General features: G+C 38.8%; 1 protein-coding gene across 1 annotated transcript in view; it reads right to left on the reverse strand.

Annotated features, from left to right (window-relative positions):
- Positions 1–1,931: 1,931 nt before the first annotated feature.
- The window catches only part of LOC122803983, a 639,968-nt gene continuing 619,859 nt past the window's right edge, over positions 1,932–22,040 (reverse strand). The window contains exons 5-7 of the mRNA XM_044073662.1: positions 18,926–19,010; positions 3,085–3,120; positions 1,932–2,142 (exon numbers count right to left, since the gene is read on the reverse strand). Of these exons, the coding sequence (XP_043929597.1) occupies positions 1,932–2,142; positions 3,085–3,120; positions 18,926–19,010 (332 nt within the window). The remainder of the gene's footprint in view (positions 2,143–3,084; positions 3,121–18,925; positions 19,011–22,040) is intronic.

The raw sequence follows: 22,040 nt of genomic DNA on the forward strand, positions 1-22,040 counted from the left end.
ACTTCAGCACACCTGTTGGGGATGCGATTTCAGAAGACCCGCTGAAGGCAGTCTGAGATATTCAGCATTGGATAATTAGGGATTCTGCACATGCCAGTCTAATTCCAAAACACATTGTGCGCACACAATGTAACTTAAATGCAACAAACAGCAATCCCCAACACTGTTTCTGAAATCCTGCTTTACAGACCTCAAGGAATTAAAGTGAATACTACAGATTTTAGTGAAATCCATAGCAAAAGATTAAAAAAATATATAAAAATACAGGCTGCTGTTAATGAACTGCAATAGCCTACAGTCATAAATGACACTGTGGCTATGCATTGTAGAAGGCAGCCAGTTAAAGTCAGAGCAAGGTTGCAACTAAACCAGTTGTCAGACCAGCAAATAATTGACAAATACCGACTAGACAGGCAGACAGACAACTGGTGCTGTCTGTCTGCAACATGTGTGCCCCATACATGTCTGTGCAGACCCTGTGAGGAAACCCCATCCCCTTGAAAGCAAAGTGTGTCTCAGCCTGGGTGTACTTGCATCTGGGACATTCCAGAGATGCATGGGGATGCTGTAGAAGTATCACAGACAACTGCCAGCCATATCCTTGCAAAATTCCTAGAAACAATGTGCAGCAAGCTGGGTGACTACATTCACTTTCCACTCACCCCCATGCAGCACAGAACTGTAATGCAACAGTTTTACAGCATTGCAAATTTCGCCCATGTACTCCCTGCAGTACACACATACCTATCACAACACCTTTACATTCTAAAGCAGACTGATACATAAACAGAAAGGGCTGGCCATCCATCAACTGCCAAGTAGTGTGTTCAGCAGATAGCAGCATAACAAACATCAAGACAACACACCCTGGAAGTGTCCATGATGGTGCCATATGGGACTGCAACTGGATAAATATGGGAGTACAGCTAGGATATAAACTAAGGACGCTGCTCATAGCAATATCCATTTTGACCAAATGTGTTTCCATTCCCCACAACAGGTGACTGTGGTTATCCACTTGAGTTGTGGCTAATGACACTGTACTGTGAACCATCCAAGTCTGCACAAGAGGCCTACAACAGAACACACGCAACCATCAGAAACACCATAGAGCATGTGTTCTTTGTACTGAAAGCTAGGTTCATATGTCTGGACACATCCAGGGGTGCACTGCAATACACACCTGAGAAGGCAGCACAGATGATATCAGTGTGTGCCATGGCAAACAACATGCTAACTAGAGTACATGGTGGTCTTCAAGCTGCCGGTGTGGGTGAACTATCCTACGAGCCTCAGATGTATGAAGAGGACATTTCACAGGTATCAAAGAAGGAGGAAGAGGACATAGGGGACAGAAGACACAGGCATCAGCAAAGTAAGGTGTACCACATGTGCAGGCCCATGACTGCTAATTAAAAACATTGTGACTGGCAGGACCACAGCAGATAGGCCAGCAGTTGAACTCTATACAGGTTGTACCACATACATTGATTCACATTAGCCAATGGTGGTTCTGCAGACAGGTGGCCTGCCTCTCCCATGTTGCAATCTGCTGAGCACAGGCAGAGAATGCAGAACCCTGCTAGTACTATGACACTGCTGTAGTACCATAGAGGCCAGGGTTTCTAATGACTGTGCCACAGCTAGCAGACTCTCATTCTTAGCGGCCAATGTAGCCTAATTCTTACCATGTCTATGCTCTTCTCCATCATGCATGACATGTAGCTGGTGTGCCACATGATCTGTGGCATGTGCAAGTGCAGAGATACCTGGCCAATGCCTTGCTGTGACTATCCTTTTATCTGCAGCAGGAGGCAGATACTCTCTGACACCTGGCAATACACAACATCTGCTCACCTACGTCTACTGCAATGTCCTGTTCCTGTTTGTTGTGTGGAACTGCCATCAGCAGCAGTCTTAACTGGGGTCTGTTAGTCAATGTCCTCATACTGTTCAACATCCACTGTGCCATCATCCTCTGAATGACTAGATAAGGTGACCTCCACAACTGAGGCTACAGCTGCAGCAATATCACTGTCGACACCATGGATAGACTCACCAAACTCCTTAAGTTCCTGCATGCCAGGGATCATAATAGCATATTGAGACACATCTGAAACCACATCATGACCACTGGATGGGCTGATGGATGATACAGATAGTTGATGTGCTACAAAATACAAAGACACAGATCAGGAAAATGTGCTTACATCACATGATGGATATCATCAGACATATGACATATATATTTCACTGCAATGTTACAAAGAATAATGACTTTACCTGAGGTCTACTGTATGCATGTTTCATGGAATCTACATACATGGAGTATATAATCTGGTTACAAGGCCAACATGCATGACATGAGGAATACAAAAAAATGCATGCCTGATAACCCATCATGGGACAATGGTGCTGTTGAAGAGGGATGGACTTCAACTATTGTAGGGATACAAAACGTTGCCACCATTAACCAGGTGAACACAATTAAACTGTACAGAGGGTTTGACATACACATACGACTGGTATGTTCACATGATGACATTGATTTAGACTGGCCTAGGAATGGGAAGAAGGACACCATATTAATGGACGGTAACAACAGGATTATCAGCAATGACAGGTATGAAACATAGTTAATGCCACACCACTGACTGACTCCTGCTGGGGAGAGGTTGTGGGTTGTATTGTGGATCCTGCAGTGGGAAAGTAAAGAGAAAGACAATGAAGTCATGGATTTAGCAAAAACAATACTGATTGTGTCCCATATAAAACACTGTAACAGGGGCTGCAAATACTCACATGATGAATGTTGCAACACTACTCCAGATGGGCATTTGTTGACAAATATTGACATAAATGTCATGTATCACATGTGTGCTACACACTGATGCAAGCTATAATGATATTGCTGTAATATACGTGGTCTGTCTGCACTTGAACCTGGATGGCTTGGGCCCCCACTGGATGTACCTGTAGTGTACAATGTTAGGGAAATAACAATATGACAGTAAACAGAGTGCCATGAAATGAGGCTGATGCTATAAGATGGTAGTTGTCACAGTAACAGTTTGGGATGCTCACCTGCTGATCCCTGGTTTAGTCGCGAAGTAGACGGACCTGTGAATATTAATGCAAACAGCATTACATATGTATTTGGACTGCTCTGTCTGTACTTCAGTTGTATGAAAACATGTCATTAGACTTATGTTCAGCATTTCTCCCTTTCTTGATGTGTGTGCACTTCTCAACTCTGCTACTGTAAATCAAAAACAGCAATACATGAATATGCATACTACATAAATATGCAGTGGCTGTCCATGTAATGGAAAGAAAGACATACATGTTCAGCCTGGAACTCCAGCTTCAAACCCCAGGATGCATCGCTTCCCTCTTGATGTATGCAGTGAGGCCAGAAATATTGTGATGTGATGGAGGGGCTCAGTGGTAGTCTACCATTGGTGGCATCCCACCCCATCCCTCAGTCTCTCAAAATGTCTCATTTTGTTGGCTGCATGAAGGATCATGTCTGAGCAGTGTCATCTACAGCCATCACGAGATTGGTTGTGGCTTTCAACTGCATTTATCTTGTTGGTGAGGTCAGTCCATATGTCATGTCTCCAAACTGTATCACCTGAATGGCATAGGACTCTCTGTCCATGTTGCCAGAGAGAATCAATTATGATGTTATTTTTCTGGGGGGAGAAGTTGTCACCCCTAGGATGGATGGCCATCTGAAAGACAATGACACTCACAGGATAATATTCTTGTGTAAACCCATTTATACATTTGATTCTGTGAACAGCATACATCAACAAAAACGGTATGCATTCCTGTGCAATGCAAAGGTCTGTATAACAGTCTCTTATAAATACTAACATGACATATAAAAAGTAACAACAATGCATTCATACATAACATTTGTAAAATTGACATAACTTGTAATATCCTTAGAGTCCCTGAGTGGGATTAGAACCCCTCACACTACATATCTGTTGAATAGAGGTCTAAAAACAACAGCATCATGCCAAAGGCTCACATTAAGATACTACAGCAAGTAACAATGTAACAACTTGTGGAAAGTATCAGAAACCTCAAGATCTGCAGACAGGCCACAGACAGTACAGATCCTTAGTATATTGAGCCAGCACTTATAACACCTTTGTTAAGAAGCATCATTGAAGAAATATCCATAACAGCAACAGGACAAGTTTTTTAACCATTTTAGTAGGAAACCTGAATTAAGAAATATTCATAGTATCAACATAACATAGTACATATGGATAGACATAGGTTTCCTTAGTTACACCACAAGGGGAAGGAATCACCAGTAAGAATTGCAGATGATCCGTAAATCAGCCATTATATACTATTAACATTTTCAGTGTAAGTCTGTCTATGAAACTAAATATGGAACTGAAACTGATTATTTAAAATAGCAACACCTGTATATACAAAGTTCAAACTTATAACAACTTCTATTAAATATAACACTTTGAGTAAAAATTAAACAGTTAGCTTTGGAAATGACTGACTTGATGAGATTTAATAATCACCAAAAGAGAAATTATACCATTTGCCAATGTACTTCTCACTCCAAATCACAGAATCAAAGTGCACGTAATGTGCACCCACCTTTAGGTACCATTTGTGCCATACAAATTAATGAGGGTCATTAAAATTAAAGTTTTTGGAATCCCATTTGTATCCATCATGTAAATTGGCTTCATGCTCTGTAATATCCAGGTGTTTTGTGGAAAATACCCAATAGGTATTGTCACATGGTACCATGTGTGGCACATGCCCATTATCCTCCAATGATCTGATAACATGACATCAGCACCACTTTCAAATATTGATTTTGATACATTTACAGGTCAGACCATTGCTAACTGACTGTGTGGTACCTCAGAGAGCATTTCTCTGTGTTTGTATTTTTCAGAGTTCTTCAACTTGGGGATCATGATGGCTACTTTGAGGAGTCTGAGACGTGTCAATATGCCTGACTGCATTGATGATGACGTGACCCAGATTTTGACTGTGTATGCCAGATTGGAACAGGAGATGACAGCCAAACCCAGGAACATCGCCATGATAGATGTATGGAATTAGATTTCTAGGGAGCACTGAAGAAAGACAGGGATCTACCACACTGGAGTGCAGGTTCGCCTCCACTATCATAACCTGTATAGGAATGACAAACAGAGGCTACCAAGGAGGGTCGCCAAGGTGCAGAGGGATCCTTACAATAAGTGTCAATATTCTACGCATACCTGAGCATTCCTACCGATTTCAGAGATATATCTCCATCCCATATATCATATAGATATAGATATAGATGTAGATATCAATAGATTTTAACCATTTAGTAGCTTCTGTGACAATTAGTTCATGCTGTTAATTTATTTGATAATATTTATAATATCCATAATTATGACCTTTGTAGATGTACATATGCTTTACAACATCCAACGACATTCATTTCACATAGCCACAGTCTCATGCATCACTGATGCTCATAGCGCCCAGGCCGTGGATGACTCCATATTTCGTAGTTTTTCATTATAGTACCGCAATATCACAAACTGCAGCATTACACATTGGAATAAAAACCTATACAGAGCTTCTTTAATTCATTCATTCTAATAAATTACACAGGTATGTTTATTTAAGCCAAAAAAGAATGCCTGTCTGACTGCTTACACATATGTTTTCAGTTATGTGATGATAGCTGTTATTTCTTAAAATAAAATGTTCAGTAAGTGTTTACACTTTCCATATTCATCCATTCTCTGCAAGAATTCTAATAAACACCTGTAGTACCTGTTTTGTAAAATGAAACCTCTGCTGCCTCTTAGCTCAGCCCTTAAGCCAATCAGCTAGCCCATCTAAATTCTGGCATACTGTGGGTTCCAGTCCACATAGGGGAAACATCTGTAATTGTTATCTTGATTTACTTCACCCATACTATTTTTTGGAGAAGCATATTCCAAAAAATGATATTAATGTTCATGTTGTGCGTGGTTACGAATAACTGAGTTATTTGTCAAATTCCTATGAATATACCCTTAGTCTGTAACATTTTCATAGCAGCAACTTTCTAACACCAGGGTTTGTAGAACAGTGCCTCTTTGTTTAAGAAGAACATGTGATGACTGTGAGCCTGACTTCTAAGGAAACAGGACAGCATGCCCACATTTTAGCATGATGTGGGTTCAAATCAACATAGGGGACACATAGCTGAAACTATCTTGGTTTAATCCACCCATAGCATTTTTTTAAGGAAACATAGTCCACTTATTGATATTAATGTATATTTTGATCATGGTTGTGAATAATTTGGTTATTTGTTGAATTCCTATGAACATATTCATAGTTTGTGGCAGTTCGTTAATGTCAGCTATTTAACAGCAGGGTCAGTAGAGCTTGCTACAGATTATTATATGTCTGACCAATGCTTTGTTTAATATTGTATACTTTATAAAAGTGCTATCAAGTTCTGTTTTACCAGTACATATAGCATTCAATTCAAGAACATCTTCCTCAAGTTTTGAGGGAGTGGGATGGGCAGACTAAAAGCTATAATGCAGAACAGGGAAGATGTATGTATTTTGCTTGTGATATGCACTTTCCCAAGAAATATCATGGACGTCACACATACATTACTGTGTCCCTTATGTGCAGCAACTTGTATGATTCTGTTCACAGAAGCTGTATGTTACATGACACTGTCCTACGTCAAAGTCACCATATTGTATTAATACATGTGTTGCAGAGATATCTGTAGTTGCCCCTGATCTTACTGGAATGACTTCTGTCAATATATATCTATATATAACAAACCTCATTGCAGCTTTGAAGCATATAACTAACATCCTAACTAACATCCAGTCTTCCCTATTTACCAAGCTCGAATCCACCTTCAACAAAATTGCCAGATTTGCTACTAACCTACCCTCAAACTCACACCTCCTACCCACAAACTCACACCACTGTCAATCTCTCAACTTATTAAACTGGAAAGAGCTACCCAAACAACTTCTCCTATCTCAACTACTTGTTATTCACTCCATTCTCAATAAACCGTTCTTCTGCCCTAACATTTCCTCTATCATCTCTCATTATACTCCAACTAGACACCATAGGAACACTGAGCAAAACCTCTTAGAAATCTATAAAGCAAAAAAATCTATTGGCCAAAGCCTCTACAACTATCTTCCAGCTCTATCCTGGAAATGGCTTCCCCTAGCCATCAGAGGATTACGTAACACCACAGCTTTCAAACGAACCATTAAGGGACCCTTGCACAGCACCACAACTTGTCTCTGCAAAAAAACCCCTTGAAACCCCTCCACACAATCACTCCTTGTTTTCACTCTTTATCTATACTCACATCCTTCCCATTTACTCTCCCTATCCCCCTCTTACAACACCTCCTTTTGCTAGTTACCAATGGACTGTAACTTGTACAGAATCTATTCTTTGGTAACCTGCTCCCAGTATTTGCTCTACTAAGACTAATCTTTGTCTTCTCCTTTCTTACTAAGCTAGCACTCATTCAGACGTTTCACTCAAAGTTTCTACAAACTACTATGTTTAGTTATGTTCCCTAGACATATCATGTACTACCTGTTATGTTCCTCAATATATTGTTTTACTATAATTCATTCACTGTAACATCTGTCATATTGTGCTTTATCTGTAGTTCTGGTAATTCTGCAATTTGTCTTATTGTACTTTATCTGTTGATATTGTAATCTTGCAATGTTAGGGAGCTCTTTCTCCCCGGATATGTTTCATCTGCTGTTTTGTCAGTTTCTTACTGTGTTCTATATACTACTTGTAATATTATACTGTTGTGGAGCTTTTCTCCCCAGGCCTCTGTTGAAAAAGGCCTATTACCCATTCAGACTTTCCCGATTAACAAATGTCAGATAAATAAATAAATATATTTTATGTTACTGGACAAATTACAGAAATATAAATATCTGTAGATGTCTTTAATGTTTCTGGGTTTATTTCAGAGAATATAAATTACCAATGCCATGCAGCTTATATTGGGATCGTTGGCATTTGTGTGTGTTGCTTTTTTTGGGGGGGGGGTATCACAACAGAATCAGTTATGTTTTATAGTTGTATTTTTAATCCTATTAGAAAGATATATATATATATATATAGATATATATATATATATATATATATTTATATATATTTATATATATATATATATATATATATATATATATATATATATATATATATATATATATATATATCTGTAACTTTGTTGATGTACAAAGTGAATAGAGAACCATTTCTCATTACTTATGGATTACTTGTAGATTTGTTTAGTGCACCATTGATACTATGATACTCCATTATGCACTGAGCTATTCTGAGTTTCTTGTAGTACATTTACATATTAAAATATTATCTGCAAGTTTTGTGCTGATATTGGCAAAACACACTGAATTCCACAAGCTTTACGGAATCTGGCCAATTAACTATATTTCTAAATAATATATTAAACTGGGAAATAATAGAGCATTCTGCTGCCAAAGTAGACAGAGTAATAGAAGGAGATGAGGACGAGTGATACACAGGAGGGAAAATTAGGGACATTTTTGCTGTAAAATTTGAAATATGTTTTAAAATTAAATCCAAATATCTGATCAGTTCAAAACAGGTACAACTTGCTGTTCTTGAATTTGTATTATGAAGTTCTTTTTCTCCTTTTACTGAGACATGCATGTCTTTGTGCCATTCTCCTGCATCAGTTGTATCATTAGTTACTTATTTATTTTGTTCCACTGTAACACATTACACTTCATCCAAATCATGATCCTTGAGCATGACAAATTTAGTTATTCTCTATGTTCTGCATATTGCTAGGACATGTAATATAAGTAAATACAGTATTAGACTGTTGCATTTATTGTTTTTTTCATAAGGAAATATGTGAATGGTCTTTAATGTTTATCAGTGGATTGTAGGTGAAAGACTCAATGTGGTCTCACAAACAGGATGATCTCAATCAGTGGAAAAATACATACAGTAGAATTACCAGGTACAAATGAACCAGCCCTGCATCTTTAATGAAGAGGCAGGCTCCCACATCAAGTGACTGCTGGTCTCGACCCTTGTGACCTCTAGAGCTTCACCAAAAGTTTCATAAACCCAGCATCCCTGATCATTGTATTCTTAGTGTCAGAAACTTCATTGATGACATTTTAGGGCATGGGATCTCACAAAGCACATGGCAGTCTGCTAGGAGCTATATTCCAAAGACTTAATGAAAGCAAGCTAGCAATCAACAGGGAAAATATGAGCTTCACAAGACATCTTTGAAATGATACTGCTACATCTAAGAAAAAGAATCTCAGTGAACCCCAAAAAGACAGAAGCCATAATGAGTTTATCCCCTCCTCAGAATGAAGTAACAACTTCATTCTACATTACTTAGCTACTGCAACAGACATTGTGAGGCCTCATAAATAGCACAGACAAGTTTACCTGGAAAGAAAGACACACACATAACCTCTGAGCATACTGAAGGAAAAGGCTGATGGACAAACTTTCGTGTCATATTATCCCTCAGAGAGGTGCCAGATCCACAGTACATACAACTCCAGTAGGTTTTGGTACAATAATTGGAAAGGGAGACAAGAAGAAAACTGCAGCACACACAATCACATTACTTACCTCAATGTAACAGGAAAAAAGAGCAATGTCTCATTCTACTTCATTGACAGAAAACACTAGAAGACAGAAATGATTTTATTCCTTTTACTGGACCAAATTTTTACAGTAGAACTACTTCAGATATCAAAGTGACAGGAATTCTCCATCAGGAGTGAAACTCAGTGGAACAGAAGCACTGCCAGATAGAACAAGAAGTGCTACCAATTATACAGGGCTGTGAACATTTCAATTAATATGGCGAAGAGTTTATCATGATGACTAAACACAAATCACTGCAACTGATTTTCAATAATCCAAAGGTAAGATCACTGAAAGAAACTGAAAGCCAGACCCTAAGGCTGTGGGCCTACAAGTTCATGGTAAGCTGTAAATCTGGCAAAATGAAAATGAGGTTAGTGAGCCCATGCCACACAGCAGTGTGGCACTTAGCCAGGAGGCTTGCATGAGTGGTGACATGCATGAGCCTCTTACGAGGCAGCAATTATGCAGCTCACAAGTCATTGTCAGGAAAGATGTCTGCATGACCTATGACCTATGAGTGGATGAGGTGAGCAGGTTCCCTACCTGGTTAAGGAATGAATGAGCAGTAAAGCTTTTGCCCTCCTGTGGGAATAAATGGGTCTGGCGCTCACCCAGTAGGAGGAACCAATGGACCAGTTGTAGGCAGAGAAGGTGCTGAGCAAAGCTGTGTGAATGAGGGGGAACAAAGCAGCTAGTGTGTGACAAGTACTGCAGATAAGTAGGCTGCAGTGATGATTAGCTGTGTGTCTTGCACCCTATTGTCAACACCAATCTTTTCAGATGATTACACTACCAGAAGGTCCTTGGCAAGATGGCTGCATTGACTGCTGTGGCCCTCTAGAGGTGAAGGCCTTATTTTAGTTCTTGATGAATTTTTCAGACTGACATTTGTGGAAACTGCAGAGTCAGTTTCAGCAAACTCTTAACTTCACCTCATTCTTCTTCTTGCAGAGGTCTTTGTTTAACACTGACACTCCAGAACAGGTGAAATCTGACAACAGTTCCTCATTCTAAATTCAAAAATTCATCAGCTTCACTGACTAATATATATTATGGCACAGAAAAAAAAAACATACCATACTGACTTTAAGTTAATGCTCTGGTGGAACATTTATGAGAATGGTGGCAGAAACTGCCTTGGCATGAATGCAAAAGTGTCTTCCAGGGAAACAAGAGTTATACTGCCTGCTCAGAAAATACACAGACACTTATCACATCCCCAGATGGCTATCATCTCATCAAGTCCTATTTTTCTGCAATTTATAAATCTATTTACCTTTCACTTACCTGTGGATGCCATCTCACTGCACTGACTCCTCCAACAAGAAGACAGTGAAATAGTGAACAAATAAGGAAAAATACATTCTTAATATTCATCACCATAAAAGATGTCATCCTCTATGGTAAAAAAACAAAAGGTGGTAATAGCCTTTCACCAAAACCATATATATTCATACCTTTAAATATACCCTGGTGAGAGCACAGTGAAAGGATACATCACTGCAAGGAGAGAGTCATATTTCTTACTACTCTGACATCACCAAGTTGCTCGTCACCCCTCCTGTAGCGAGCAAGTCAATGATAAAAATGTTGATGAAAATGATGACTTAAGTTCCACCTAAATGTAAAAGCACCCCAGAGAGAGGTCCCAAAAGATCCAACGGCATATCCACAAGGACTAAATGAAAACACATTCAGTAACAGATTTATTAAATCTGAACATTTCTTTTAAAAACAAGTTTTCTTTATGAGAAGTCTAACGATAGTTTAAAGTAAATAGTAATTTCAGATAAGCTATTTACTTTTAACTGATAATATGTAACATTAATCATTTTATGCATTATAGTGCTTTATACATAGATACATTATGCTGGTTATGGCATCATTTAAGTTATACCAGGAAAGTTAAACAGAATGAATATGTAATGACAAAAATACTGGTTTTATACAATCAACTTAATTGTTCAATTCAAGATAATTAACAAAAGATGTCTGCTATTAAATATATTATGTCTATATGTTTGAATATATTATTAATTAAATCATGCTGTAATTCACTAATAAATTAAAACAAAAAAAAGTAAAAAAAGTAATATATACCTAAAAACGTTAAAAATACACATATTCAATATACATAGAGACTTATTAACAGCTAGTAACTATCTTTTGAGGCTAAGAATATTTAAAAGGCAGGCAATGGAACATGCCTCATTTAGACCAGGAGAATGGTAGGATTCTAGTCTAAGACCACCTCTAATGTCATTATATACTTGGTCAATCGCTATAAATTTAAAATGATGACACTGTGCTAAGTACACCACCATCTTTGAATTACAAGTGAATCTGTGCTTAAGTTTAAATACTTCATTACTACCAAAAAAAATCTGTTATTCTGTAAAAAATTTGCAGTAGTTACAGTTGGCATTTAAAAAATCATCCTGGGCTTCTAGTTTGTAATGGTTTCATCTCAAAACAGATATTTTTAATCAGTTTTAAAAGATGCCAATTTTTCTTGACAATGGACCACACAATAGTACTTCCACTGCAAACCTAGGAAGGTTTTCCACTACTACACTATTTACATCACCATTCTGATTATCAAGAAGGATAGTAGGTGATGTTAATTACAATTTCACTTATAAGTTCTTCAACAAGCTAAACATCTTTTTAGTAGTGTACCAAAGGATACATTCATTCTGAGGAAGTTTGCATCATTTAAGTTATACTGTTTATAAAAGTATATCCCTAAACAAAAGCATACTTATGTTCTATTCTAACAAAAGGAAGGGATGTAATGTAGTGAATTATTGGTTTAAATATGTTTCAGGATGCTTAATGATGACATTTGTTATTAAGATAGTTTCTACTTTTAGCAACAGGGTGTAGACAATTTATTTTTTATTTATTCATTCATGTATACATTGTTGATTGGGTTAACCCAACTAGGCCAATGGCCTCTTTTTAGGGAATAGGAGAAATTTGGCCATGGAGTCATGAAGCGTTCATTCTTCCATAAATGCAGCAGAATTTTTTACCTCCACCTGATCTATCAGGAACTCAGGCAGATGGGGCCACAGTTTAACATCTCATTCAAGGGTCGGTACACTCAAGAGTGCAACATACCTGTTATGCTGCACTGCAGTGTCACTACTGGAAAATTACACCAACTACTTTGTGTTTGATAGTACTGACAGCTTTTTGCACCAAAGATGAGTGTACAAGAAGCCATGTAGATTAAAAGTACTCTGTGTCTTCATATTGTTGTGCATAGGGTACATTTTATCACAATAATTGACAGATTCATAAAAGATCTATTCTACTGAGCAAAACTGTGTACCACAGAGTGGTGTGCAATGCCCTTTCAGATTCATATGCCCACTAAAACAATTAAATAAGATTGTTGAAAACCTCTTGTGAAGACTTACTCGTGTTCATGCCACCTTCCCAATGTGCCAGTTTCATAATTTCAGGAGCAGCACTTGGCACCAGATAAGCCAGCTTCTGTTCTGCACAGATACGTGGGATTTCCTCAAAGGAGATTGGGAAAACCACTTCCCATGCTTTAGGAAGTGGGGGTGGTACCACGTTCTGACAACATTCCTTGCATTAGTGTAGGACAACTAATACGGACAGCCTATTTTAAAGCCCCCTTTGACTTCTTAGCTGGGCACAAACAAGGAGAGTTAGGGCAATAAGAAAAATATCTCAAACCACCCCTGATGGTTGTCTGAATAATTGCCCTTCTCAGTCAACTCTCATTTAGGCGACAGGGAAGAAATGGGTTGATTGACTGAGAGGGGACTGATGATGGATAAAGAGTGGGGGCAAAAGTAGATAAAAAGGCTCAAGGTTGGTATGCCTTCAGTTATCTTTCTCTGTAACAGTTGAAAAAGTAGTAGGTAATTGGTTTAGGGGTATACTGTTTACCAGCACAGTTGTTTATAATATTGCTGTTGCATGCACTTTGGAAATGGATTGCAGAAACCACTTGTGCAAAACAATCCACTATAATCCTCTAACATGTTTCCAGGAAAACATGAAAGCCTTTTCTTCCACACTTAGTGGTTTGGTAGTTATGGTGGGGGAACACGACACATAATGTAGTTGTACCCTTGCTGCTCCTTCTTTCAGTCTGTTATACTGCTATTATTAAGAATGGTTCTGCCTTTGATAAAGGGTCTTTAAAGGACTGGGGTAATTCCTAACAGAATATAGATGGGAAGTGGATGACATGATCGTAAGGAGGATGGACATCCTCTATATCCAGGAGACAAGATAAAAGGGCAATGCAAAGACACTTGGCTTGGGATCTAGAGTCTACTACTCAGGGGGTACATAACTAGAAATGGTGTGGGAATTATGGTGAGTGAGAGGCTTCATAAGAATGTGACGGATGTCATCAGAATTAGTGACAGACTCAATGGCAATGGGATCCCAGTGTGAGAATAGGGAAATATTCATACTCTGAACCTGTGCCCCACAGCAGGGTTGTGATAATGAGGAAAAAAATGCATTTGGGCAGCAGATGCAGCACCTACTAGATAAAGCAGGATAACATGAGTTGGAGTTCAAAAGGGGGGACCTGAATGCACATATTGAGAGAGACAGTACAGGATATGAGGACTGATCTGAGTCCACATGCGTGAGACAACAGGAATAAAGAAGGAGAGGCCATTCTAGACTTCTGTCTGGCAAATGACTTGATGGTGGTTGTCACATAGATGAGCAAGAGAGTTAGTCACAAGATCACATACAGGACTGGCAAACATGCAACTCAGGTAGACTTCCTACTAGTAAGAAAAGGGCATTGGGGTAGAATTAGCTATTGCAAGGTCAACCCCAGTGAAACAGTCAGCCTACAGTATAAATCACGGTTTGTCACAATTACCTGCAAACAGCGGTTAGAGAAGGATCTGAGGTCAGTGCAGACCAGACTAAAGACCTGGAAGTTGACTGCAGGGAAGGCACAAGAGTTTAAGGAAATACTCAGGTGCTCTAGCACCTCAGGAAAAAAGAGGAAGTAGGTGAAGCTGAAGAAAAATGGCAGTGCCTCAAAACAGCATGTGCGAGGAACATAGAATAGATATGCTACTGAGGTAGGTATGGAAATAAGGTACTTAAGGAAAGCTGGTGGTGGAATGCAGAAGTCCCGGAATTAAATAAAAAAAAGAAAGAATGTTGAGAAAATGTGGGATATAGAAAAGACAGACCAGGCTACAAAGGAATACTGATTGACTAACAAAGTGGCTAAGAGAAGAATTGCAATGGCAAAGAACAAAGCACTCTGCCAGCTTCTGGAAAACGACTCGCAAGATGCCACAAAGTAACTTTTATCAGGTTGGAAGGCAAAGACAGACAGATAAGGAAGATAGTCATCAGACATCCTTCATAAGGGATATCAGCAACAACTTGCTCACCAGCCCACATGATGTCAAAGGCAGATGGAAGCAGTATGTCCACCAGTTTCAGAATGAAGAAAACCCTGCGGAAGCCACATTGCCCCAAACACATCCAGTGATGAAAGAAGAAGAAAAGCCAACCCTAGAAGGGTGAACTTTCAATGTCTTTAGTCTGTGTACCAGCACTAAGGAAAATAAACTCAAGGAAAACAACAGGCTCAGGTGAGGTCACCACAGACATGATAAAGATGTTGGGTGAGGTAGGGGAGGAATGGCTCCAGAGAGTACTCATAGATGTATGGAGAGAAAGGCATATCCAAGATAACTGGAGAAAGCATATGACAAGGTTGCAAGAAAGAGGATACTGGTAATCCTGCAATGGTTTGAAAGTCCCAGAAACATTGGTAAAACTAGTGCAGGGTATGTACAAAGACCCAACGACAAATGTTTGAACAGAGTTCAGACTCACAGTGGACTATTCAGTGGGAGAGGGTGTGCATGGTAGGTGCTGTGACTGTATTTACATCATTATATACAGTAATTAGATGTTCCCTAGCAAAACATTTTGCTTAGTATGGTTAAGCATTTCATTTCTCTGTCTTAAATTATAGTCTGTAAAGCTACTGTATTCACACCATCTTTAAAATCTTATTCTTGAGTGAATTTGTGTAATAAGATTGATATTTATCACTATAAGATTATAGGATAGTCCATCAACATGCACAAGCATTGAAACACAATAGATCATGCTGGTGCATTGAAAACATACTTACTAAAAAAAAAAAAAAAACATTAAAAGTCCAGCCTATAAAAAAAAAAAAAAAGAAAAGAAAGCAAATAGTTTCCTTTTGTGATCCGTTAAAACAAAACTCTAGCACTAACTTCAGATGCAGTATGTCTGAATAGTGATAATATTCAGGAAAAGCTTTTGGTAAAGTAAGGTGTAGAGTTAAGATTAGTCTTAGAAGACATTAGAAACATTGGTAGGGAGCTACAGTTCTCATGTCTTCCTTTACCCCACAGTGTGCATGCTACAGAAATGTAGCACTGAAGACCAATCGGGATTTGTCATTTGCACGGTGCACCCCCTAGTACTTTATGCCTGAGGTGGCTGCACTTTTCACTCCACTCTAGCTACACCTTTAGCATCCTGCTATCCATTTCTCATACTTATCTTCATCACCTCAAGCTTCCTTAGCTGCTCTGACTTTACTACCCAGGTTTCTGTGCCATATAAAGCACTATTTGCACCACTGTTTTTTATAACTTACCTTTTTAACTTCTTTGGCATTCTTCTGTTACTCCCTGTCCCTGACATGCTGACTCTTGCTTTGAGCTCCTTATTTCAATTTCTCTTCTTCTCAATCACACCTTACAGATACTAGAGCTTGTTAAACTATTCCAGTGTTTTCCCTTCTAGCTCAATTTTCAGCTTCTTCTGAGTTCCCTGATTTACTGCCATGACCTCATTCTTGGGTGTACTCAGTTTAATCACTTATGCCTTTGGTTTTGTATTCCAATCCACAATCCTTTCCTGAACTTCCTACTCAGTGTCTGTTTGTAGTGCCATATCCTCTGCATACAGCAGCTTTATAAGTCTGTCCTCTCTGATGTGTTTGCTGATGTAGACCATCATCCAGTATGAACAGATGCGCATTTAGAGATGAACCCCCATGTACATCCACTCCCACTGGAAATGTCACTGTGAGCCCAAAAACTGTTTATACATGTGTCATTAGATCCCTGTACATAGCCTGCACTAATTCTACCAATGGTTCATGGACTTTAAATCATTGCAGGACTGCTCAAATTCCCCCATTTTTTCCCCTCATTTCTAACTTCTTCTTCATCACTATTTGTCTCACTGCAAGCATTAAGTCAGTTGTGCAGCATCCTGATCTGAAGCTGAACTGCTCATCTTCCATCTTACTTTCTACTGCTCTTGGTATTGATGTATCAGTGAACTTTTCTGGCACTTTCATGCAGCATGACAGGAGTTTGATACCTCTGTACTGCCCGCAGTTGTGAATATCTAATTTTTTCGAATACTGAAGCTAGAATGTGTATTCTCCGGTCGTCTGAAATATGCCCCTCTCCCTCTCTCAACATTTAAGGTGGAGGTGGGATTACATCAAGGATCAGCTCTGAGCCCTTTCTTATTTGCAGTGGTGATGGACATGTTGACAGATGCGATCAGACAGGAGGCCCCAGTGGACTGTGATGTTTGTAGATGACATTGTGATATGTAGTGAGAATAGGAATCAGGTTGAGGAGACCCTGGAGAAGTGGAGATATGCTTTAGAGAGGAGAGGAATGAAGGTCAGCAGGGCTAAAACAGAATATATGTGTGTAAATGTGAGGGAGGGTAGAGGAATGGTGAGGATGCAGGGAGTAGAGTTGGTAAAGGTGGATGAGTTTAAGCACTTGGGATCAACAGTTCATAGTAATGGTGAGTGTGAAAGAGAGGTGAAGAAGAGAGTACAGGCAGGGTGGAATGGGTGGAGAAGAGTGTCAGGAGTCATTTGTGACAGACGGGTAAGAGTGAAAGGGAAGGTCTACAAGAGGATAGTGAGACCAGCTATGTTATATGGGTTGGAGACAGTGGCTTTGACAAAAAGGCAGGAGTCAGAACTGGATGTGGCAGAGTTAAAGATGTTAAGATTTGCACTGGGTGTGACTAGGATGGACAAGATTAGGAATCAGTATATTAGAGGGTCAGCTCAGGTTGGACAGTTTGGAGACAAAGCAAGAGAGGCGAGATTGCGTTGGTTTGGACATGTGCTGAGGAGGAATGCTGGGTATATTGGGAAAAGGATGTTAAGGATGGAGCTGCCAGGTAAGAGGAAAAGAGGAAGGCCTAAGATAAGGTTTATGGATGTGGTGAGAGAGGACATGCTGGTGGGTGGTGTGACAGTGCAAGATGCAGAGGACAGGAAGAAATGGAAACAGATGATCCACTGTGGCGACCCCTAATGGGAACAGCCAAAAGAAGATGATATATATATATATATATATATATATGTATGTATACATATATATAAATATATATATATATATATATATATATATATATATATATATATATATATATATATATACACACACACACACACACACACACACACACACACACACACACACACACACAGTGCATGCTTGGGTGTGTTTATCTGCATGTGCACATGTATGTATGTTTCAATGGGTATGGTTTCCCAAAATTAACTGTACCACTGCATCTTCAAATACGGTTCCATTTTGTATGTGGGTGTAATAAGGCAATAACACCATGCCATAGTACACAGACCACTTTCTTAAGGGTGGTTAACATTTAGTTCGGTTTAAGGGTATCCAAAATCTCATCTTCAACACTTATTATGAAATCAAAAGGATATATATGAACCAGTAAATATGGGAATTGTGCTCAAGGTGATTTAGACTTGTTATATCTACTTATAGACTTCCAAATCACCAATTTTAGTATGTGTACTACATCTTTAATTCTCTAATTATGTTATAGGCCATTGACAATGGGTAGTTATGCAACATCTGGTGGGGTTAGGACAACAGTCTGGAAGTCCAATAATCCTTGTTGTACCCTGACTGTGTGTTGGAGAAAGACCTGTTTTCATCTGAGTATCTCTGTCTCCATGTTTTGACTTCACAAAATATGGCTGTTTGACTTTGGTTAAAATGTATAAATAGCTTTCTGCATACAAAGTATTAGTACACTGCCTTTAATTTGGAAGCCCTCATTATTTTCTTTAAAAATAAATAAAGCGTAGCTATTGATTATTGATACTTACATTTTTATTCCAAGCTCTTTGTAAATTTGGTTTGTTTCTTGCAACTCTTCTTCGGCAATTGGAAGTGCTAAAACAATTCTTTGATCTGCAAATACATATACCGTTTTACCCAATGGTAATGCATGACAATCCATTAGAATTTTTCCTTTGAAAACATCAGAACCATTCAGTGTCTGGAACTGCACATGACAATGTTTCCCTAATAAGAGCTACATAAATAATTTCTGTAGAATTATTGGCTGCTCTGAATACTTCATCTTTGTATCTCATATTGGATCTGCTGACAGAAAAGGTAAAGCAAAAATGGGCTTGAAATAAAAATGACTCATATCAGCCTTGAACTAAATTTGCCTAACTATAGCACTTTTAAAAACTGCTTAAGGTAAGAAACTCACAGTTAACACTTCATTAGAAATATTATCTTTTTAAACATGCTAAGTATTTTTGTCATGAGTTGCCAGAGTTGTAATCGTGCCCTGCTGATGCATTTTCATTCTTTATATTTCAAGGCAGTGCGAAGTTAAATTAATGAACAGCAATACTGAACAAGGAAAAGTTACTTACCAAAGTCATTAAGTTGTATTTCTGTTGCATATGTTGACACCGGTGAAATGGATCATCTTGGAGATGAAGAGAAGGTAAGACAGAGGGAGGTTTACAGAGAAATTCTCTACTACTAGGTAGCCGCGTGACCATTTTTAAAATTTTTATCTTGATGCAAGCTTCCTTGAAGAAAGCAAAGACCATTGTCTCTAAAAGGGAAGTCTGAAAATTCTCATGCAAGCGCTGCATGTAGATGTGTAGCAGCAGATGATGCAGATGTGTCTCGTAAAATGAATTTGATACGAAGTATTAGACTGTTACAGGTGTATTAACATTTCACATTTTGACACTAAAGGGGTTGTTAAGCAGTGCCATAAATCTGGGATGGAATAATTTTTTTAAAATGATAATAGGCCGGTATCCTGTAATAATCATCAAATGTCTTTTCTCTGATGCACCCATTCTGTACTTCCAGTCCCCTAGCGTATGAAGCAACCAGGTGGGAGAGCTAAGATCTCAGAAGTGAAGACAACAGCATGTGAAAGTATGCAATTTCTTTTTGTGTGCCAAATACCCTTCATCTTTTGTCCGGGAAGTATGATGCCATGATTATTGTGCCAAGATCATGCAAGCGCAAACTTCTGCACATTTGCAAAATGATTTGATTGAGCAATGAAACATTCTTTGATGGGCTTGCAGTACGCTGTGTGGGTATGTGTGTGTGTGTGTGTGTGTGTGTGTGTGTGTGTGTGTGTGTGTGTGTGTGTGTGTGTGTGTGTGTGTGTGTGTGTGTGTGTGTGTGTGTGTGTGTGTGTGTGTGTGTGTGCGCGCACATGCATGTGCCTGCAACACTTGCAGGTCTTCCCCAGGTGGTGCTTATGTGATGGTATTTGCCAAGCTCCCTCATGGGAAAGGCAAGGCAAGATTGCCCACACACTCCCACTCTTGCCAGTTGACACCTCTAGTGTCTGGATTAATTACTGAAATCAGGTTTACTGTGATGCAGTCAAGGCCACAACCTTTGCATCACACAGCTAGTAGGTGTGGTGAAACTTTAATTATAGGAACAGATTTTTCTAAAAGTTACCAGCATGGCGTCAAACCTGGGTTACTTGTTAATGGTTAAGCTTCATAAAGATCTTGTCTGTAATTCATGTGAATATCTGAAAATGTATACAACATGCTAAATAAGTAAATAAATACATTAAAAGTATCCATTATAAAGACATGCAACAGTTTGTGAAATCCTGGAAGTATTTGTGAAGAAAAATCTGGGATTCCAAACCGTTTTTTTGATTCCAGAAAATTTAACAGGACATTACAGGCCTAAGGGATTAACAGTAAAAGGAAGCTAATAACATGAATTACTGTTATGGTTCTTTCTAAAGGTAGGACAGCACTGATATATGTTGTATCTTTTTAGACTACTATGAATTGAATAACCTAAAAGGGACTCATAAAGAGATTATTTTTCTTGTTTGTTAGGAGTGGCAGGTTTTCTAGGAAGTCAGGGTCACTGGAAGTTTTGTAGATTCATTCATACATTCATAAAACATTACTTGGCATGTGATCTAGAAGACCAATGTGGGGTCCATCCAAGTTTCTCAATTTTTCTTAATTGTTCTAGAGCACTGTCTGGTTATGTGACTTTACCCAGAGTTACAGAGAAGGCAAATGGAGGCTCAACAAACCACATCATGGACCACAGGAAGCAGCTTGCCAGCAGTTCATTGCCTTCATCTTCTGTAGTTAATGACAAACAAAAGGACAGAGATGCAAGGAATTGATCCCAAGACATCATACATGCAAAGAAAGTGCCCTACTACTGTGCTACGTAGTTACATTTACTTTTGCTTACTTCCATTTTTGTTGTTTGCATTTATGTAATAAACTATTTGATTTGCCAGCAGGTATCACCATGCACAGGAATATCTCAAAAATAGGCCTATATTATGCCTAGTCCTAAAGCTGCAGCCCTCCTGTTGCAGCTTTATATCAGGCCTCAGCTCTGCTAAATAGTACACTGCAGATCCAGCTCCCAGTTCAACTGTGACTTGTCAGTGATGACAGTGTCCATGCCACAGATAGCCAGACATTGCAAAGGCAGGCTGGGTCCATAACTGCAACTCATGCTTGTCTCTTTGATGTTGGACTACATCAGTCAAAGTGGCAGTTTTATTAGTACTATGACTTCTAATAAAGCTGCTCTGTAGACTCAAAGTGAATAAAACAGCACCAGTTCAGCCTCTTTAGTTCTTCATGGATGTATGATAACCAACAAAGATGGGAACATTACATTCTACATCAAAACTGAAACACCTAAATCAATAAAATAAAACAATATAAATTATAACAGTGAGGAGCAAAAGAAAATGATAATAAATTTGGTGTGTTTGAGTGTTGGTTGGGGGGGGGGTCAAGTCTGCATGTACCAGCACACCACCCTTACTGAGGTATACTAGTACCATAGTCATACAATCGTGGAGAAACAGCAACCACTGTTTGAATGAAAAAATATTCATGCTCCCCATCTACTACAGAAAACACTAGAGCTGAACTGCATCAGTGGTTT

The sequence above is a fragment of the Protopterus annectens genome, chromosome 6.part0 (assembly GCF_019279795.1).
Source record: "Protopterus annectens isolate FY-2018-M chromosome 6.part0, PAN1.0, whole genome shotgun sequence".
Lineage (NCBI taxonomy): Eukaryota > Metazoa > Chordata > Ceratodontiformes > Protopteridae > Protopterus > Protopterus annectens.